The sequence below is a fragment of the Delphinapterus leucas genome, chromosome 9 (assembly GCF_059928025.1).
Source record: "Delphinapterus leucas isolate spDelLeu-1000000601 "Yukka" chromosome 9, BTC_Dleu_Yukka2, whole genome shotgun sequence".
Lineage (NCBI taxonomy): Eukaryota > Metazoa > Chordata > Mammalia > Artiodactyla > Monodontidae > Delphinapterus > Delphinapterus leucas.
This window is the reverse complement of record NC_143137.1, coordinates 63,979,122-63,998,217: the sequence shown is the minus strand read 5'-3', so window position 1 is coordinate 63,998,217 and position 19,096 is coordinate 63,979,122. Positions and strand designations below refer to the sequence as shown.

Here is a 19,096-nt window from a genome sequence, read left to right as displayed (position 1 = left end):
CAATTTTATTTGGAAAAGCTAGACTGAGAATGTGCTAGTCTTCATAAAGTACACTAAAACACTAGTGGGCTTCCACAGTTCAAGGAAGTTATCTGCTATTACCTATGGAGAGAGCCTCCAATCAAGAAGAGAAAGTAATTATAGAGATTGATATTGTTGCTACTGCTGCTATTTCTGAGAAAGGAAGAGGTTGTGGGGAGAATATTTATAAATTTACATAAGCATATACTTGTGTATGTGAATAGATTTGTGTATGTATACACACACACAAACATATACTAGCATCTTCTAGACTTTTCTCAATATCATCAGTTACATGGAAAAAATAGTGAGATCCAAACCTACTGAAGTATGGAAAGAAGTCTTAATAACTATGTAAAATTGCTATAATGGTGAATACTGTAAAATACTGAGCCAAGAACAAAAATATTTGGGAGAATGAAATTATTACAACTGAGCCAAGAGAGAAAAAATTGTAGACAGATTCAAATCTAAAACTTATCTTCATTATCCACCACTGTGCAAAGGCAGTAATTCAAGCTATATTATAGTACCCATCACTACCTAAAAACACATGTAAACCTCTAAAACTCATTCAAGTAAAATAAAATATAAATGCCCATTTATCTAACATATCATTTTAACTATTTAAGAAAATAATCATCTACATTATTTAAAGTCACTTTCCAATTCCCCAAAGAGGACAGTTCATTTCCATGGAGCATATGCACACATAGCGCCAGTTACTTAAAGGATACAAAAAGTGATTTAGCTTGTCATTAAAAGAGGAGCAAAGTCTCTTCTATCATCATTCAATCTGGAAAGCATCTTTGATGGTTTTAATAAAATGAACTTCAAATGCATTTAACTTAAATTCCAATATAAATGTAATTCATTCACAAATATCTGAAGCATCTTGTTACTAAAAAGTATTAGTTTAAAAATACACAAGGGCTTCCCTGGTGGCACAGTAGTTAAGAACCCACCTGCCAATGCAGGGGACATGGGTTCAAGCCCTGGTCAGGGAGGACCCCACATGCCGCAGAGCAGCTAGGCTTGTGTACCACAACTACTGAGCCTGAGCTCTAGAGCCCGCAAGCCACAACTACTGAGCCTGCGTGCCACAACTACTGAAGCACACACACCTAGAGCCCGTGCTCCTCAACAAAAGAGGCCACCGCAATGAGAGGCCCACGCACAGCAGCCGAGACCCAATGCAGCCAAAAATAAATAATATTTTTAAAAATGAAAAAAATACACAATATTAATCTATCATAATTTCATTACTTGCCTATAAAGTACTGCAGGAAGAGTAGATGTCTTTTGTGTGCCTCCTTCTTTTTTACTTGGTTTTCTCTCCTTGGGTGCTCGCAAAATTGCCGGTATGTTCAACTTCTATTGATTTGAACAAATGCAGTTTATTTTGTTTTAAAGAAAAAATATAAAGCAACTTTCCTCTATGCACTGCTCAAGTCAACTAACATGCTAGGATTGTGAGGGGGAAATCTTTTACAAGCGTTTACATTGGCAAAAAGGACTAAAATGAGTTTTTGTCTCAGTCACTGCCGTTAGAAGCCTATAATAACATACTTTCATCGATTTTCAGTGGACCACTAAAACATTATGAAAATTAAACTTCTACTTTAGCTTTAAAAATGAAAGACAAGGAAAAGAATTTAAGAACTTAAAAGAAAAAAAGTACACTTGACAAAAAGAATATTGAGGCCGTTTATTTTCCTCAACATCCCAGCTACACTGGTGCTCCAAAGGTTAATTAGAAAAATTATCTTATTGGACCAAACTCTCCACAAAGTGAAGTAGATTCTCTTTGGGTTTCTACTAATCAGTAGTATGCTGGCTTCCCAGACAGCAATCATCTATCAAAGTCATTTCTCAGTGGCCCGGTGGGCTGGCATCTGTTTAACCAACTGGAAAAAAGTGTCCTGCAAGTGGTACAAATGAATTCTACTTCTGCTGTGTATTTTACATTTGCACAAGGAAATGTATGCGCTTCTGTTACAAGTGATTTAATAAATGAAAATCCTCTTTTATAGTAGATAATGTTTTATACTAAACAGGAAATTCTTATGAGACAAACTTGCAAACCAAGCCAAAAGATAATGCTAGCTTGCCAAATAAGCTAATAATAGGCTTGCATTCAATATTAACTTATCTAAATATAAAATATAAAACACCATAATCTTCCAAAAATTCATCAACAACCTATCAATAGAAACAAAGGTCAATTCTCCATACGCAACTTCATTCTCACCTTTTATATTATGTTATTCATTATAATATAAGCCATATACACCTTGTTCACAAAAGCAGCATCTTCAAAGCCAGCATGGCACAATACATATCAGTATGCGTTACCTTCTAAAATAATATGTCTACACAAATTGTTTAATGAATTTGACTCTTTGTAAATCTTTAAAACAAGTACAATGAAAAATATCTGTTCTTTGAAAACCTTCCTTCACAAACAAAACTATTTTCATAATGAAAGGACCACAATGAGTCTTCATCATCCTTAAAAAAATAACTGAAATTATTCAAATGAATTCTTAATTTAAGAATTATATACACAGTATCAAAAAAAAGCATTCAAAGAAATCCACTGGCAATGATTCTTCTTTTCAATACCAAGAACTATAAAAGGCTAAATATGTTCAAGGATAAAGTTAATTTTTTTCATAACTACAATAATAGCTACTGAAGGAGAAAAACTACACTTTAACATTACAGTTTCAAAAACCATTTCTTACGCAGTTCAGTTCAAAATCAAATCAACATGAAAATAAATCTCTCCAGTTTTCTGTTTAAATTTTACACACACCCCCGGTCCAAAAAAAATTTTTTTAAAAAGAACTAATTATAGCACAAGAACAGGACAGAAGAAATGTGGCAAGGAATCTAAAACCGCTACATTAGAGGCAGAAGAATATGGTAGAAGTAACTCATGCTTCAAATCTTAGCTTCATCACAAACGACAGGTCAATCAGTTAGAGCAAATGAAAAAATCTGCAAACAAGATAGCTGTTAAAACAACCAAATTAAGCTACAAGTTCTCAGGAGGCAGCTTCCAAAGCTCTAGATGTACTGCAGGCAGGAATCATTATCCCAGATAATTAATTGACCCTGATTAAACGGAATTCTTTAGTTAGTGAAGAGACAGTTGTATTATAGTTCTGATCTTTGAAATCATATAGAGAGCAAGAAGAGAAAGAGATAGCAATTGGAAAGAAACTAACCTGCCCTGTGATTCTGCCTAGTAAGGCCCATATTCCTTGTCCTTCACTTCGAAGTTTTCCATTCAGGTTTTGTAGTTCTTCTAAAGATTCACACAGCTACAATGTAAATAATTCAAATTAGTAAACCATTAAAATATACAGTAAAATATGTGAAAATGTAAATAATTTATTAATAAATGTCCCAAAATATCTATATTTATAGTCCATATATTTTTAACACATTCAAGTACAATACACTGAAAAATGAGGGTCTCCAATTATCTAAGCAGCACCAACAAAATGTAAGCATTTTGTTTTATGTTACCATTTTTACTAATGACAATAATGATGCCTACACTTATATATTCTATTATAGTTTACTATATAATTTCAGAAACGTTCTGCTAATTAATCCTATGAGTCTATCAAGACACACTCCTACCATTTTCCGAATGAGAAAACTAAGGATCACAAGGTTTTTGTAACTTAGCTAAAATCGTAAGACTAGCAAGAATCCTTAGGTCTTTTGAATTGAATCCCAGTACTCTTTTCAATACAGTGTGGCTGATTATTGGAAATTTACTTCCTACAAATATTTTTATCACTTAAAATATTATTTATCAGTAAGTCAATCCTGGTTTTATATGCTCATGTTACTTATTACCTAAAAGTTAGTCACAACTTGCTTTTATATATTTCTTTTTGACCTTCCTCATCTTTAGAATGAAGGGGTAGAAGAGAAATTTAAATTAGGAGGTTTTTTTTTTTAATCAAAAGTAACAAAACAATTCAAGAAAAAAACAGTAATTTCAAAATAAGTTTTAAAGTTTTCTACAACTCAGAAAGAGAAGTTCCATAGTACAGTGGTTAGGAATAAGGAATGGAGTCAGACTGCTGGGCTTCAAACCCCAACTCTATGACTTGACTACCTATGTGAGTCTGGGCAAATTACTTCCCCTGTTTAGGACTCAGTTTACTCCTCTGAAAATGGGAGCAGTAATCCTAAGCCATATTATAAAGCTGAAATCAGAATTAAATGAGTTAATATAAGTAAAAGTGCTCAAAATTGTGCCTGGCACATAGAAAGTACTCAGTAAGTGTTAATGATGGTAATGAAAATAATGAGGGGTCAGAATTGTAGGCAAGCTGTAAGAACTCCAGAGGAATTTCAAAATAAAACATAAATAAAAACATTATAAAATCACAAAAGAAATCATCAATAAGATGTAATATGTTGTTTGTTTTATAGCCAACTTACCTTATTATATTCCACATGAAGCTTTTCTTGTTCATTTTCTAATTTATCCTTTATATTCTTTTGTTCAGCCATATTTTCTTGAATTTGAATCATGCGCATATTTCTCTCTATTTAAATTAAATATCCAATTTTACTTTAGTAGAAAATAAAAGCTGATACATAAAATACACAAAGGAAGAAGCTAGCCATAGGGATGATCACATGGATAAACCTACATCATTCAAAACACTTTTAACTCTATTCACAAATTAGCTTAGCATTTTACAGCAACCCACAACTTATTAGGAAAATAAACATGCTTTTACTTGATATATGTAACATGCTAGTAAATTTCTAAAAACTGACAGCATATCGAAATCTCCATCGGCAAATTGTCATCAATGAAAACGTGCATGAATCAGTGTCTATACTGACCAAAATAATAATTCACAAAATCAGCAGTGAGAGCAGGTTGCTTATGTTTTCTCCTTCCATCCACACTAGAACTAGTATCTGAATTGTCCACTGGGAAGATATCTGTACTGATCCCCATCAGTTCTGCTTTCCGCATAAGTTTACGAATGGCCGAAGCACTGCTAGTGAGTGGTCTGGGCAATTTTTCCCTTGGAACCCAGGCCTGGGGTCTGGTGGATCGAGCTAGTTCTGCTTTGGCACGATATTGCTGAAGCCGAGCATTGATCCTTGCCTATAAAAGAAATGTATACAAATTTTAAAAGATACTAAAATGGAACATACTCCTTATGATTTTTACTTCCACATTTAGAAAAAGTAAAGATAACCAAAATTTCACATATCAAGGCAAATTATATCTACCCACAGTCCTTAAGGTATACTGTATAATTCTTGGGCTATAATAAACCAGGTCTACCCCTAGTAACAACTGTCCTAGTCTATGATCAGAATTGTCAAAAACTAATATGATTAAGCTGAAGTTTCTCTTCTCAACCAGCCTTGCACTAGTCTCCATAAATGTACTTAATTTACACAAAAATACATTTTATATGATGGGCAAACTAATCAAATTCTTTGCATAAAAGAACATTAGAACAGACTGAAAAAAGATGTGGTCAACATATTGCACTGATAGAATAATTTCCTCTAAGCCATATTCTTTAATGTACTGGAAGCATGCTTTACAAATGACTGCTTTGTTGACTAGGTGACGAGTAATATATTCAACCACAAACTATACTCACCATTTATCTTAATGACAATCCACTTCCTAGGTAACTAACCAAATTTCACAATTATACTTCACATGTCATTGGCAAACACACATGAGATCTGAAATTTATAACCTTGATTTTTTTTTTTTTTTTTGGCCATGCTGTGTGGCTTGTGGAATCTTAGTTCCCTGACCAGGGATCAAACCCAGTCCCTCAGCAGTGAGAGTGTAGAGTCCTAACCACTGGACCGCCAGGGAATTCCCTGAAATCTATAACCTTGAAAGAAAAAAACATGAGTTTTGGCATGAATCCCATCCATACCTGTGCTTCTGGTGATAGTTGCTTCTCTCTCTCTTGTAAAGACATTTTACAATAGGATTGTAGAGCCAAGTAGTTTTTTCTCTTCCACTTTCTGTCTAACCTATCTGCATGTTGCTTACAATAAGCAAAAAATGGATCTGCTATATCCTATATCAAAAAACAGGGGGGAAAAAGTAAACATTTTTACTTCAAAGGGTCACTAAAAAAACAGTAATAGATAATATTTCCTTTTTGAAGAATAGCCCACAGTGTTGGTTATTCCTAAGATAAATTACAAAAGTAATTTTTATACATAATGATAAAAATTGCTGCTTTAGAAACTTAATCCTATATATCAAGTTCAAATTAGCAATTTTTTTTTTAAAGGGCCTTGTGGATTTAAAAATACTGAAATCAAATCTTAGGTATTACCATTTAGATATATTTGTTACCTAAAAAAATAATCACGGTTTAAAACAAATAAGATTTCAATAATCTTAGGTAGAAATCATCATTAAATATTAAAGTTATGCATACACAGATTAATATTATAAAACAACAGTATATCTAGAAAATACAGTACTAGCCAACACAGATAAGTAGGGTACTTCTAATTGACTAGAAATGCACAGGCAGATTCCACCTGGGACAAAAGTGGATTAAGAGGGCCAGGCCTGGGGCTTCCCTGGTGGCACAGTGGTTGAGAGTCCACCTGCCGATGCAGGGGACACGGGTTTGTGCCCCAGTCCGGGAAGATCCCACATGCCGCGAAGCGGCTGGGCCCATGAGCCATGGCCGCTAAGCGTGCGCGTCCAGAGCCTGTGCTCCGCAACAGGAGAGGCCACAACAGTGAGAGGCCAGCGTACCGCAAAAAAAAAAAAAAAAAAAAAAAAAGGCCAGGCCTTGTCAATAAAACACTTTAGATGGTCCCTTTAACTCTTCATGAAACCCTAAAATCTCAGATGGAAACACAGCTCTCTCACAGTCATATTTCATGATACTACCTTAATGGGTACATTTTTTATTCATAAATAGTAGGGTACCAAAAATAAAAGAAATCTACTATCAAAAATAGAATAAATTGTAAATATGTAGCCAAAAAAAGTAATGTGCAATGTGATTGCCAGCAAAGTAACAGGCAGTTCATTCTTTAGGTCTGTCCCAAAGAGAATAATAAAGATAAGCTATCCATATAGGTTTTTATCTAAGTTATGTTAAAGGGTCTCTTAGTAAGGTAGGGTTTTACAGCCCAAAGAGAAATGATGACACTAAGAAAAGAAGAAACAAATGAGAAAGTACAAAAAGAGAAATCATCGTAATAATAAAACTAAAGTGTCCTTGACATTAAAAAAAAAAAGTATATGATGCAGTTCTGTAGTGTGATATCCAAAGATGTCACAATATGGCACTGTGAACACTGTGATCACAGAATTTGGAAATATAAAAACCTGGAGATAAATCCTGGCTCCACCATTTACTGATTTTTGTGGCTTCAAACAAGTTGTGAAACATCTCTGGGTCTCTGTTAACTCATTAGTAAAACAGATTTAATAATAACTACTTCATATAGGTACACAATACAAAAACATGGGCAGGAGATTGCATTAAAACGCACACACACACACACACACACACACACACACACAGTTGCTTTCTCACAACATACTCTACATCCTGATCACAGAATAGGCTAATGGAAATAAAGAACACATTGAAGCGTAGTCAAAATGATCTGGAGAACTATTCTACTGTTTCAAAGTAGTAGGTATGGTTGAAATTGACTTATCAGAGATAGGATTCATGCTTGTATAGATGAGTTAAGCATTAGGACCTAGACTCTGACTCGCTAAAAAGACCAGTCATCTCTGGTCAAAAAGGTATCTGAAGGGGACTAGGTAGCCCAAGTAATTTTTTTTTTTGTTTTCATTATTTGGGATTGGGGGACAATAAACCCTAAGTCTAAGGCTAGAATGACCAAGGGATTAACCTTGTTTAGACAGTGGAACAGATATACCAAGCAAATATTAACTGTGACAGAAACCACTGTCTTCTGATATCTATCCTCTCCTTCTTCTCTTTAGTACTAGAATCTTCTGAGTTTCTACTGGGTACTTGACGACCTTGCTAGAAAATCTCTGCTCCAGACTCTCAGCATCTGGATATGGGCATGTGATAAGTTCCAGCCAATGAGGTTTGTGAAATTTCCTAACCATACCTTTGAAAGGAAATTGCCTACTCTTAACCTTTTCTTCCTTCCTTCCAATGGGGTGGAACCCAGTCAAGGTGTGATAAACCATCTCTGACCATGTAAGAAAGTGCGACAGACTAAGGGAAGATGAAGCAACAAGTAGGAAGGCACCTGGTCCCTGGAACCAAACTCCCCCAATATCAAATCAGTCTGGAATGTAGAAAGAATTCAACTTCTTCTTTGTTTAAGTCACTGGCTATTTGCTTTTGTTCAACCATTCAAAATAGTGTCCTAATTAAGGCATTGGTTGACTTGGAATATCCCTTTAACTTGCCTAGAGAAACTTTCAAGATCCTACTCCCCAATGAAAAATAGAAAGGGAAAAACATTTTTCTGAATATCTACCATGTACCAGGCACAGGTGCCTTTTTTCATACTATCTCATTTATCCTCTATAACACTACCACATGAGGTGGGTTCTATTATTTTAATATCAATTTTATGGTTAGAAAACTGAAAACAAGAGAGGTTAAGTTGCTGACCCAAGATCCACTGCTAGAAAGTTAAGATCTTTTTCAACCACTATCTGTCATCAGATTTACTTATGGATGTTTCCAAACAGAAATGACAAAAGCCCAACTCTGGAGATTGTGATTCAGTAGGTCTAAGGCAAAGAGTTTTAAACATGAATGCCTTGAGAAAAAGTACCAGTAAATGTAAATGTGCAAAGGGGCCTAAAAGACGCTGGAAGATTATAAGACAAAAGTAATGATGGGGGTGGGGGGTAGGGGGGATGCGGGGTAAATGGTGGGGACTATGAGCAATGTGGCAAAGTGGAATGCCCCTCAACTCAAGGTTGTCTTTTTTTTTTTTTTTTTTTTTTTTGCAGTACGTGGGCCTCTCACTGTTGTGGCCTCTCCCGTTGCAGAGCACAGGCTCCGGACGCGCAGGCTCAGCGGCCATGGCTCACAGGCCCAGTCGCTCCGCACCATGTGGGATCCTCCCGGACCGGGGCATGAACCCGCGTCCCCTGCATCAGCAAGCGGACTCTCAACCACTGCGCCACCAGGGAAGCCCTCTGAGCATCATCTTTTATCTTTCCTGATCACTCTCTCTAAGACTCAAACAAGTTTTTAACACCTTTCAGGTCTCCAATGTGTGGACTTTCTGTCTTCTGACTGTCCGAGAGCCCATGCACATGATTGCCCTCTTTACCTGATTATTTCATGGTCCATCAATTAATTACTTCGTTGCATGGCGCATCGATTCGCTTGTTCCTCTCTTCCTCAACTAGCTTCGCTTGACAAAACCTAAGGCACCAACTCTTCCCCTATTTTGTACCTGTACCTGAGCAGCTGCACACATTCTCAAATTAATTCGTATTCCATTTTTGTAGATAATTACTGAATAGCTTTATCTCTCTGTCAAACCTTCAGTATCTCCTCCCTATTCCTAACTTGCAGATGATGACCTTATTTATTTCACTGGAGAGGGTTTCAAAGAGAGGAGAAAAGCAACAAAACAAAAACTTCCACAACCTCCAATCACCACATACCTCAACCTATCTGCATGTCTACACATACCCTCTGACTAATCTCCTGTTACTATGGATAAACTGCCCAATGTTCCTCTCTAAGGTTAACCTTCAGTTGCGATAATATCCCACCCCATCTTCCCTACAGCAATTCTATCTCTCTTACACATTTTTTTCTCTCCACTGGCATGCTAAACATACTGTAATATCCTTTAAAAATACTTAAAAGACCTTCCTTGGGCTCCCACATGTTGTTCCACTTCTAAGCTCCTCTTAATAGGAAAAATCTAAAGACCTGTCCATATTAGCTATCTTCAATTCTATTCCATTCTTAAGTTTTCATTGACTACTCCCAACCACTCCAATAGCTCCTGTCAAGTGAAAAATGACCCTCATTTTGCCAATTCCAATGGTCATTTTTCAATCTTAATCTTACTCCTTTGACACAATTTGCTCACTCCCTCTTTGAAACACTTCTTTGAAATACCTCTCTTAGTTCTTTTCTTTACCTCACTGATCACTCCTCCTCAGTCTCCTTGGTAGATTCCTTATTTTCCCAAATTTGAATGCTGTTGAATGCTGAGGTAGCCCTATGACTGTCATCAGACCTCTTCCCATCTCCTTCTACTCTTATAACCTAGATAATTTCATCTAGTCATCTCACCATAAATACTATCTATACCCTGACAGCTCCCAAATTTATATCTGTAGCCTTGACTGCTTCCCTAAACTTCAGACTCTGATAGCCAACAACCTACCTGATCTCTCCACTTACGTGTCTAATAGGCATTTTGAACTCAACATGTCCAAAACTGTCCTCAGTTTCCTTTTCTCCTGCAACAGATCTGCTCTTCCTTCAGTCTTCTCCACCTCAGTAAACCACAACTCCATTCTGCTAGAAGCTCAGGCCAGAAAGAAGTCACCCTTTTTACCCTCTCTTTCTGTTACATTCCACAATCCTTCAGCAAATACCTATAAAATTTCTCATTTCTCATTACCTCCATCCTAAAACCTGTTACAGTAAAAGTTCTAACTGGTCTCCCTGCTTTCACTCTTGCCTCCCTACTGCCTGTACTCAATACAGTTATCAGGGAAGTCCTTTTAAACATCAGTTGGTTCATATGTGCTCTATGCAACTCTTACGGCCTTCCACCCCACTCGAGTGTAAATCCAAAGTCATTCCCATATCTTTCCAGGCCCTACATGAAGTAGCTCCCTGCTACCTCTATGACTTCCTCCTCTCCTCTTACCAAACCCTAGCCCCTAACTCTGTACCAGCCATACCAGTCTTCTTCTTGGTCCTCAAACCAAGCATGTTTCTACTTCAGAGCCTCTGTATTTCTGTTCCCCCTGCCTGTAATGCTCTCCTCTCAAATAAACATATGCTCCCTACAATTTTCCTTACATATTTCCATAAAATGTCACCTTATTAGAGAGTCGTTCTCTGATCTCCCCATATAAAGCAGCATTGCCCTACCTCCCTTACTCCCTAAATACTTTATCCTGCTTTATATTTCTCCACAATACTTATCACAATATTTTTTTTGCTAACTTTTTCACTCTCTGTCAGAGGAGAGATCCCACCTGCCACTAAAATGTAAGCTACCTTAAGAGCACAGTTTGTTTTGTTCACTGTTATCTCTACAGGGTATATAGCAGCAGTCCCCAGCCTTTTGGCACCAGGGTCCGGTTTCATGGAAGACAATTTTTCCACAGACCGGGGGTGGGGTGGGGTGGAGTGGGGTGAGGGGTGTGACGGCTCAGGCGGTAATACAAGCAATGGGGAGCAGCAGATGAAGCTTCGCTCGCTTGCTGCTTACCTCCTGCTGTGCGGCCCGGGTCCTAACAGGCCACAGACCAGTACTGGTCTACAGCCTGGGGGTTGGGGACCCCTGTCCATAGCAATGCCTAATACACAGTAGGTCAATATATCTGTTGAATAAATATACTGAATGAATGACAGTAAAAACATTAATTTGTAATCCTTAGATAGTTCAAAGGTAAGAGATAGGTCAGGAAGGTCCAGCTGAAGTTTCTGATTCTTCCAGGGAACCTTCTTTCTGTACTTACACCACTTCTTGTCCATACTAGGCACCTGTGACATCTTTTACTGCCATCTTGAAAGACTGTTGAACATTTTATTGTGTTTACTATCTATCCCCACCTAGGTTGATACTGTAACTTAAAGCTATTTTTATGCTCCCTGACAAACTCCTCCACCCCATACCTAGAGTTTAGTGTCTTCCACATATGCACATGCCCTCAATCATGATTGACTGATTTCACAGAGTACTATGAAGCTTTGTTTGAATATAAATCTCACTGTTTGCTAAACAAAGTTTAGGTCACCCCCTTAACACAACTTAACTGAGTTTCAGAACGTGAATTCAATAAGGACTTACTCCTTATGGTCATGTTCCACAAATACTTGCTGAGTTATAATTCTGTCAGCCCTCAGCTGCAGTGCCTTTGCAGACATTATATGATTAACTTGTTTAACATACAGCTGTAATTTATGTTTTAAAGAGTCTTGTACTCAAATCTGAAACTCCCAGATGATGAAGACCAAAGAATAAAAACAATAAATCTGAGCAAGATTTCTTAATTTCTTATTCTAGTGCTTGAAATTTCTAAGACTTTTTACAGCTGAAAATTTTAAATGCAAATTCAATGCCCAAATGCCTAGTGTCTAGATACCAAAAGAGAAAAATTAATTTGACAATGTACATATTTTGTCCTTTATATATTCCTGAACCACAAACAAAACTATGTCTATAGCTCTTCAGTATTTCTTCCTATAAAAACTGAAAGTAACCAACTTAGCTTTACTGATATCTTGTATTTGGGTTCTATCTAAGAATCTGTATTCAACTTGATCTCATTTTTGAAGCTGTATTTTTCCCATTTGGCATTTATCACTTTTTCATTTTCCACTTTTATGACTTAAGTATTTTATCAATTCTTAAAACACTCATACACATTGTATGCAAAATATGGCTGTCTAAAACCAAGGTGAACTAAATTTACATTAAGTCGTTTTATGTATTTAAATTATATTTAAAAATATATAGCAGTTTCTTTATCCATCATTAAAATATTATCTTTACCTTTACCTTTTATATAAAAAATTAATACTAATCTAGCTAACAGAAAAATAAGGCTTTGTACAGGAAAGCAAAATTATCCTTTGGCATCAGATTCCACAAAAGCATTAAAAGGTATTAACTATTTATGTTAAGCTGATTAAAATCTGACATATTTCTTTCTAGCACGAAAATATATATAATTTAATGAATATATAACGCTTTAAAGTATCCAATTCTACTCTTCATTTTTTAACCATATGTGTTAAAACACAGAGAGTAAACCTATGTTAATTTATTCTGCAGCTAAAGCTCAACTTATCCAATATCAGTCTAGGAAAGTCCTAATTCTCTGCTCTGCACATATTTAAGAATTACCCATCTGCATTTATTATTATATTTTATATTTCCTTACACTTAGTTGGACCATTCCAAATTCACTATTTTCAACTGTGGTTTACAATACAGATAAAAATATGCTCTTATGGTAGATATTCAATTTAGACACTGATACAAAACTCATAAAGTTAATTCAAAAATAATGATATAAACTCTTTATTGAAAACAAGACTGGTGTGTTTTTATCCTATATATTATTTATCATTTATATTATTCAAAAAGGATTTGAGGTGGCTCATTAAAATATGCAAAGTATAAGATAATTTTAATTAAGTTTTAATTATTAATTTTAAAAACTAAGTAAGGACTGTAGAGTGTGTGTGGAAGGTGAGAGTGAATAATGGAATGAGGGGAAAAAAGAGGTAGGAAAAAATAAGATGAAGCCCAGACATACAGAGTATCCCTCAAAGCTCTGTGTAAGATTATAGAACTAACTTGGGGCTGTGATGATAAAAGATAAAGCCAGTACTATTCAGTCTATGGAATTATTTTTTCAATGTAGAATGTTGTTTTCTTTCCTTGACTAACAGATGCTAAAGCCGTATTAATGTTTGGAGTTTAGACAGGTGATCTCTTTTGACATAAAATGTACCATAAATCAAAAATAACAATAATCTTGACTAAACAATGTTCTGATTTATTAAACTGAATTCCCTTAAAAAACACAAAGTAATTGAGCCAGTATTAACTTGACCCCCCCTCTGACTGGGGTAAAAAGCCCCATGAGAAAAAAAAAGGCTTGGAAAGGAAGGACTACTGAGAAGCCAATTCCACTGTGATGAGGGAGGCTGGAAGGAGAGGGTATGACACTATTAAAAGGCAAAGACCAGGAAACAGATCAGACCCAGAGAAAAGAAGGGCCAGAATATTAGAATTCTACTCTGAAGCAAAGAAGGGAAAAACGGGAAAGGTGACATTTTTACTTGTTTTTTGTTTTAATTCATAACACCTGATTCTTCTTTTCCTTCTTTTAATAGCTGATATAAAGACTTCTTCATTTGGTCTAGGTATGAGCTACAGTGAATGGAAATAAACTGCCAACTTCTTAGGCTAGTTGTAGCAAACTGTTAGTTGCTGACCCCCCCCCACCCCAGTCATCCGCTTCCAACATATTCCTTTCTTGTAAAATCCATTTTATTTGACAGAAACTAAAAATGTCAGGTTTCACCTTCCCAACTTATCTCATTGCTAACGATGGCCATAATGACTGTTTCAATACATGATATGATGGGAAAATCTAGTGGTGTGAACGTATGAGAAAATTTTTCATTCCTAATAATAAGAGAACCCTTTCCCTTCTCTTTGGCTTTGAATTCTATAATGAAAGAACACAGTGCTAAGAGCTATTCCAGCAATATTGAGACCATGAGACAACAAGGTTAGGAACTAAAAAGAAAAATATGTTGATGCCGGTGGGAGAGAAGGATAAAATAAGACTTCATTATTTAGCTGCTGAAACAGCCCCAGAACTACTTATGTTTATGCCTCCTATCGTATGAGATAGTTAATAACTACTTATGCTACTGCAGTTAAGTATTCTATTACTTGCTGCCAAAAGCCTAGGTAAGATACAACATCAAGAAGATGAACCACCACAGCATTTATCTTAAAGGCCACATGCACATTGGTAGTAGACTCCAAATGTGGCTGTGAAACTTCCAGAAAATTAAAGAAGTTATTAATACAATCAGTTACATAATTCACAATATCACAAACCAATTAGTAAGCAAACACACTGCTATACCTACTATCGAGAACTGAGAGAAAGAATACTGTGCTGAGAAATAGGCTCATCAACATTCCCAGTTAATACAAAAGAAAAAAAATCAGTAAGGCTTTCAACAACAACAAAAATGTAAAAAGCACACATCAGCAAAAGGAATAATAGTATGAATCAAAATAATTTTGTCCAGGTACGTAAGCATCTAATAATATGGCTTACACAGAATGTTTAGAGGAGTGGATATTCTGTATATATTCCAAATAAATCATATTTCTTACAGTCAAACTTCAAATAAAGGTTAAATAAGATTCTTAGAGAAGTACCAAAGTGAAAGTGATCTATTTGCTAACACACGCTTTAACAGGTAACTGAGCTGGGGTAGCAGTGAACATCAACTTAAGCAAACCAAAGAGATAAAGAGACACGTTTATGAATAAAGCTATTCCAATACCACAAGAAAATGTGCCAAGGAAATATTCTCAGTCCATGCCCGTAGATAAATAGGAAATCAAAACAAGGAAAAATGGGAAATCAAATATGCAAGGCACTATACTTAAAATGATGGTTTGAAAAGTAATTTTACCCTAGAATTCTTTTTTAAATAAAATCTTAAAAAAAAAAATCTTAAATGCTAAACAGCTGACCAAATAAAAGATGAATGACAAAAGAGATCTTGTCCCTCAACTTGTATTTTAAGCACTGAGGATACAGTGAAAAATAAAAAAGAACAAAAAAATCCTTGTCCTCATGAATCTATATCCTAATGAAAGTGACAGACAATAAACAAGATAAATAAGAACCATATATATTATCACACACCATGATCAAGTGGGACTCATTCCAAAGATGCAAGGATTTTTCAATATCTGCAAATCAATCAATGTGACACACCACATTAACAAATTGAAAAACAAAAACCACATGATTGTGACTTCCCTGGTGGCACAGTGGTTAAGAATCTGCCTGCCAATGCAGGGGACACAGGTTCAAGTCCCAGTCTGGGAAGATCCCACATGCCACAAAGCAACTAAGCCCGTGCGCCACAACTACTGAGCCTGTGCTCTAGAGCCCGTGAGCCACAACTGCTGAGCCTGCGTGCTACAACTACTGAAGCCCGCGCACTTAGAGCCCGTACTCCGCAACAAGAGAAGCCACTGCAATGAGAAGCCTGTGCACCACAACCAAGGAAGAGCAGACCCCGCTCACTGCCAACTAGAGAAAGCCCAGGCGCAGCAACAAAGACCCAACGCAGCCAAAAATAAATAACAAATAAAATAAATTTATTTTTAAAAACCCATATGATCATCTAAATATATGCAGAAAAGGCTTTTGACAAAATTCAATGTCTATTTATGATAAAAACTCCTCAGAAAGTGGGCACAGAAGGAACGTACCTCAACATAATAAAGGCCATATATGACAAATCCACAGCTAACATCATACTCAATGGTGAAAAGCTGAAAGCATTTCCTCTGAGATCAGGAACAAGATAAGACGTCCACTCTCAGCACTTTTATTCAACATGGTTTTGGAAGTCCTAGCCACAGCAATCACAGAAGAAAAAGAAATAAATGGAATCCAAATTGGAAAAGAAGAAGTAAAACTGTCACTGTTTGCAGATGACATGATGTTATACATAGAAAATCCAAAAGACACTACCAGAAAACTACTAGAGCTATATTAGATAGTGGTTAGGTATTTTTAAAAGGGAAGAATAAAGCAGGAAAGGGGAATAGAAAGTGTCATGGGAGGCAGAGGGTTGTAACTTTAGACCAGTGAGTAGTAGACATGGAATGAGGACCCGAAAAAAGTGAGGGAATGAGCCATGTGAGGGAAGGGCAGCCCATGCAGAGAAACAAGTACAGAGGCCTAGAGTAGGAGCTCACCTGTCCATTCATTAAAGGGAGCAGCAGGTAGGCCAATGAGGCTGAATGAGGGGAAATGATGAAGTCAGAGAGGTAATGTGAAGCCAGATCACACAGAATCTTATAAATCAGCAGAGAAACTGGCCTCTAGTCTGAATCAGACAGAAGGCCACTGAAGGGTTTTGAGCAAAGGAGTGACCAGATCTGACTTAGATTTTAATGGGATAATACTAGCTGCTACTGAAAATGTCCTCTATTCTCTGGCAAAGGATTGGCAAACTATGACCTGAAAGCCAAATCTGGTGCTGCCTGTTTTTGGAAATACAGTTTTATTTGAACACAGCCATGTTCATTTGTTTATGTATTGTCTATGGCTGTTTTCATAATCAATGGCAAAGTTAAATAGTTACACACAAGCCATAGGCCCACAAAGCCTAACATATTTACATCTGGCTCTTTGTAGTAAAAAATTGCCACCCTCTGCTCTAGCAAGGCAAGGGTAGAAAGAGTTAGGAGGTTGTTATATTAATCCAGGTGACAAAAGATGACAGACTAGGATAGCAGCAATGAATGTGGTAAGAAGAATTTGGACATATACTAGATATACTTTGAAGACAGGATATGCTAATGGATTAGACGTGGAGTGAGAAAGTGATCTGAGTAACTCTCACAGAGTTCATCCAGAATAATTTTTAAAATAATGCCTAACACAGCCACATAAAGGCATCACTGAAGATCTGATATAAAATGTCTAACTTTAAGTAACATAACTTCTTGATGAATTCATTTAAAAAGTTTTTGATCCACCACGAGCCATTCCTATCCATCCTGGTTCTTCTAGCAATATTAAGGCATCAGTTCAACAGCTAAAGATCTAATTTGAGCCTTTGAAATTTAATCCATGAATGATTTCAATGCATTATCAAAGGCTGTGGGAAAAAAAATCGATAAATTATCTTACATGTTTCAAAGAGAATTTTTTACATGGTAACAAATTATAACAATGTTCACAGTACCAAAATCATACTTTATCATACTACCATACTACCATATGGTTTAAATGGAATATAAGTAACCTTAAGTCAACTATATGATGTGAACCATAATAATATAAGTTTCAGTCATAACTGAGCCTGTGCTATAGATCAGTTTTTTTTGTCTTTTGGGGTTTTTTTTTTTTTTGCGCTACACGGGCCTCTCACTGTTGTGGCCTCTCCCCGTTGCGGAGCACAGGCTCCAGACGCACAGGCTCAGCGGCCATGGCTCACAGGCCCAGCTGCTCCACGGCATGTGGGATCCTCCCGGACTGGGGCACGAACCCGTATCCCCTGCATCGGCAGGCGGACTCTCAACCACTGCGCCACCAGGGAAGCCCTACAGTTCAGTTTTAATAATAATATGTTGTAACATAACATGGTTAAATATTCTAAATAATCTAGAATTTTCACAAAGTGGATCAAAAAGAATAGAAACTTCAAATGCATTCTCACCAGTAAGATAAAGTACTATGTCAGAAGGCTATAAAAAAACATGAAAATATGCTAAGGTGTATGATGTCATTGGATGAAACTGAGGTACTTATTCTCTTTTTCAACCTTTCTTTTACTGCCTATATAAAACAGCCATTAAGAAGTAAGAAATCCAGGCTTCTCCAGCTGTTCACTGAGATTTATCTGATCTTGAGTCTTACTTGTATTGTCTCTCTGCACTTTTGCTCACCATCTTGAGTTACAGCCATGACTAATCCACACAACCCTATTTTATAATTGTACCTCTATGTCTACCAAACAGCTGTGAAAATGCTCAGTGTTCATTTAGTACCCTTCTTCAATTAAAGTACAACTCATCAGAATCAGAGACTGACACAAAAACAGATTTATGTACCCAAAATATAATTTCAACAGGATCCTTATATTGATAAAATATATCCTTCAAAATTTGCTTAACAAATTTTCTTCATCAGATTATCTTTTTTACTTGTTTCCTGTCTATGAAATAAATGGAATAAGATGAAAGCCCAACATAAAAAACATATTTTTACATGACACTGAAAATTTACCCAATAAAAGATGGAACATAACATATATACATAACAATATATCCCAAATATAAAGTAAGAACTACAGAATACTCAATTACCTGCCTATATAAAGTGCTTAAAGAATCAACAAAACTTGCTCTCTCTCTCCTTACAGTATTAAAATGTTTTGAAGACCCCAAAGAGCTTATGTGAGTTATATTTATAGATAGCATATTAGAAGTTAAAATTGAGTAATTTTTAAAATAACAATAAAGCCATTACATGTTAACAAAAATAATTTTTATGAAAAATACTATAATTTACACA

At 36.1% G+C, this 19,096-nt stretch overlaps 1 protein-coding gene across 12 annotated transcripts in view; it reads right to left on the bottom strand.

Annotated features, from left to right (window-relative positions):
- PHF14 (PHD finger protein 14) overlaps positions 1-19,096 on the bottom strand; it is a 201,320-nt gene that overhangs the window by 143,413 nt on the left and 38,811 nt on the right. For all 12 annotated transcript variants that reach the window (XR_002646530.2, XR_016394355.1, XM_022587093.3 and 9 more), the window contains exons 8-12: positions 5,979-6,125; positions 4,906-5,176; positions 4,492-4,598; positions 3,255-3,350; positions 1,292-1,395 (exon numbers count right to left, since the gene is read on the bottom strand). Coding sequence is in view for 10 of the 12 variants with exons in the window: in XM_022587093.3 (XP_022442801.1) it covers positions 1,292-1,395; positions 3,255-3,350; positions 4,492-4,598; positions 4,906-5,176; positions 5,979-6,125 (725 nt within the window). In the remaining 2 variants the exon portion in view is untranslated. The remainder of the gene's footprint in view (positions 1-1,291; positions 1,396-3,254; positions 3,351-4,491; positions 4,599-4,905; positions 5,177-5,978; positions 6,126-19,096) is intronic.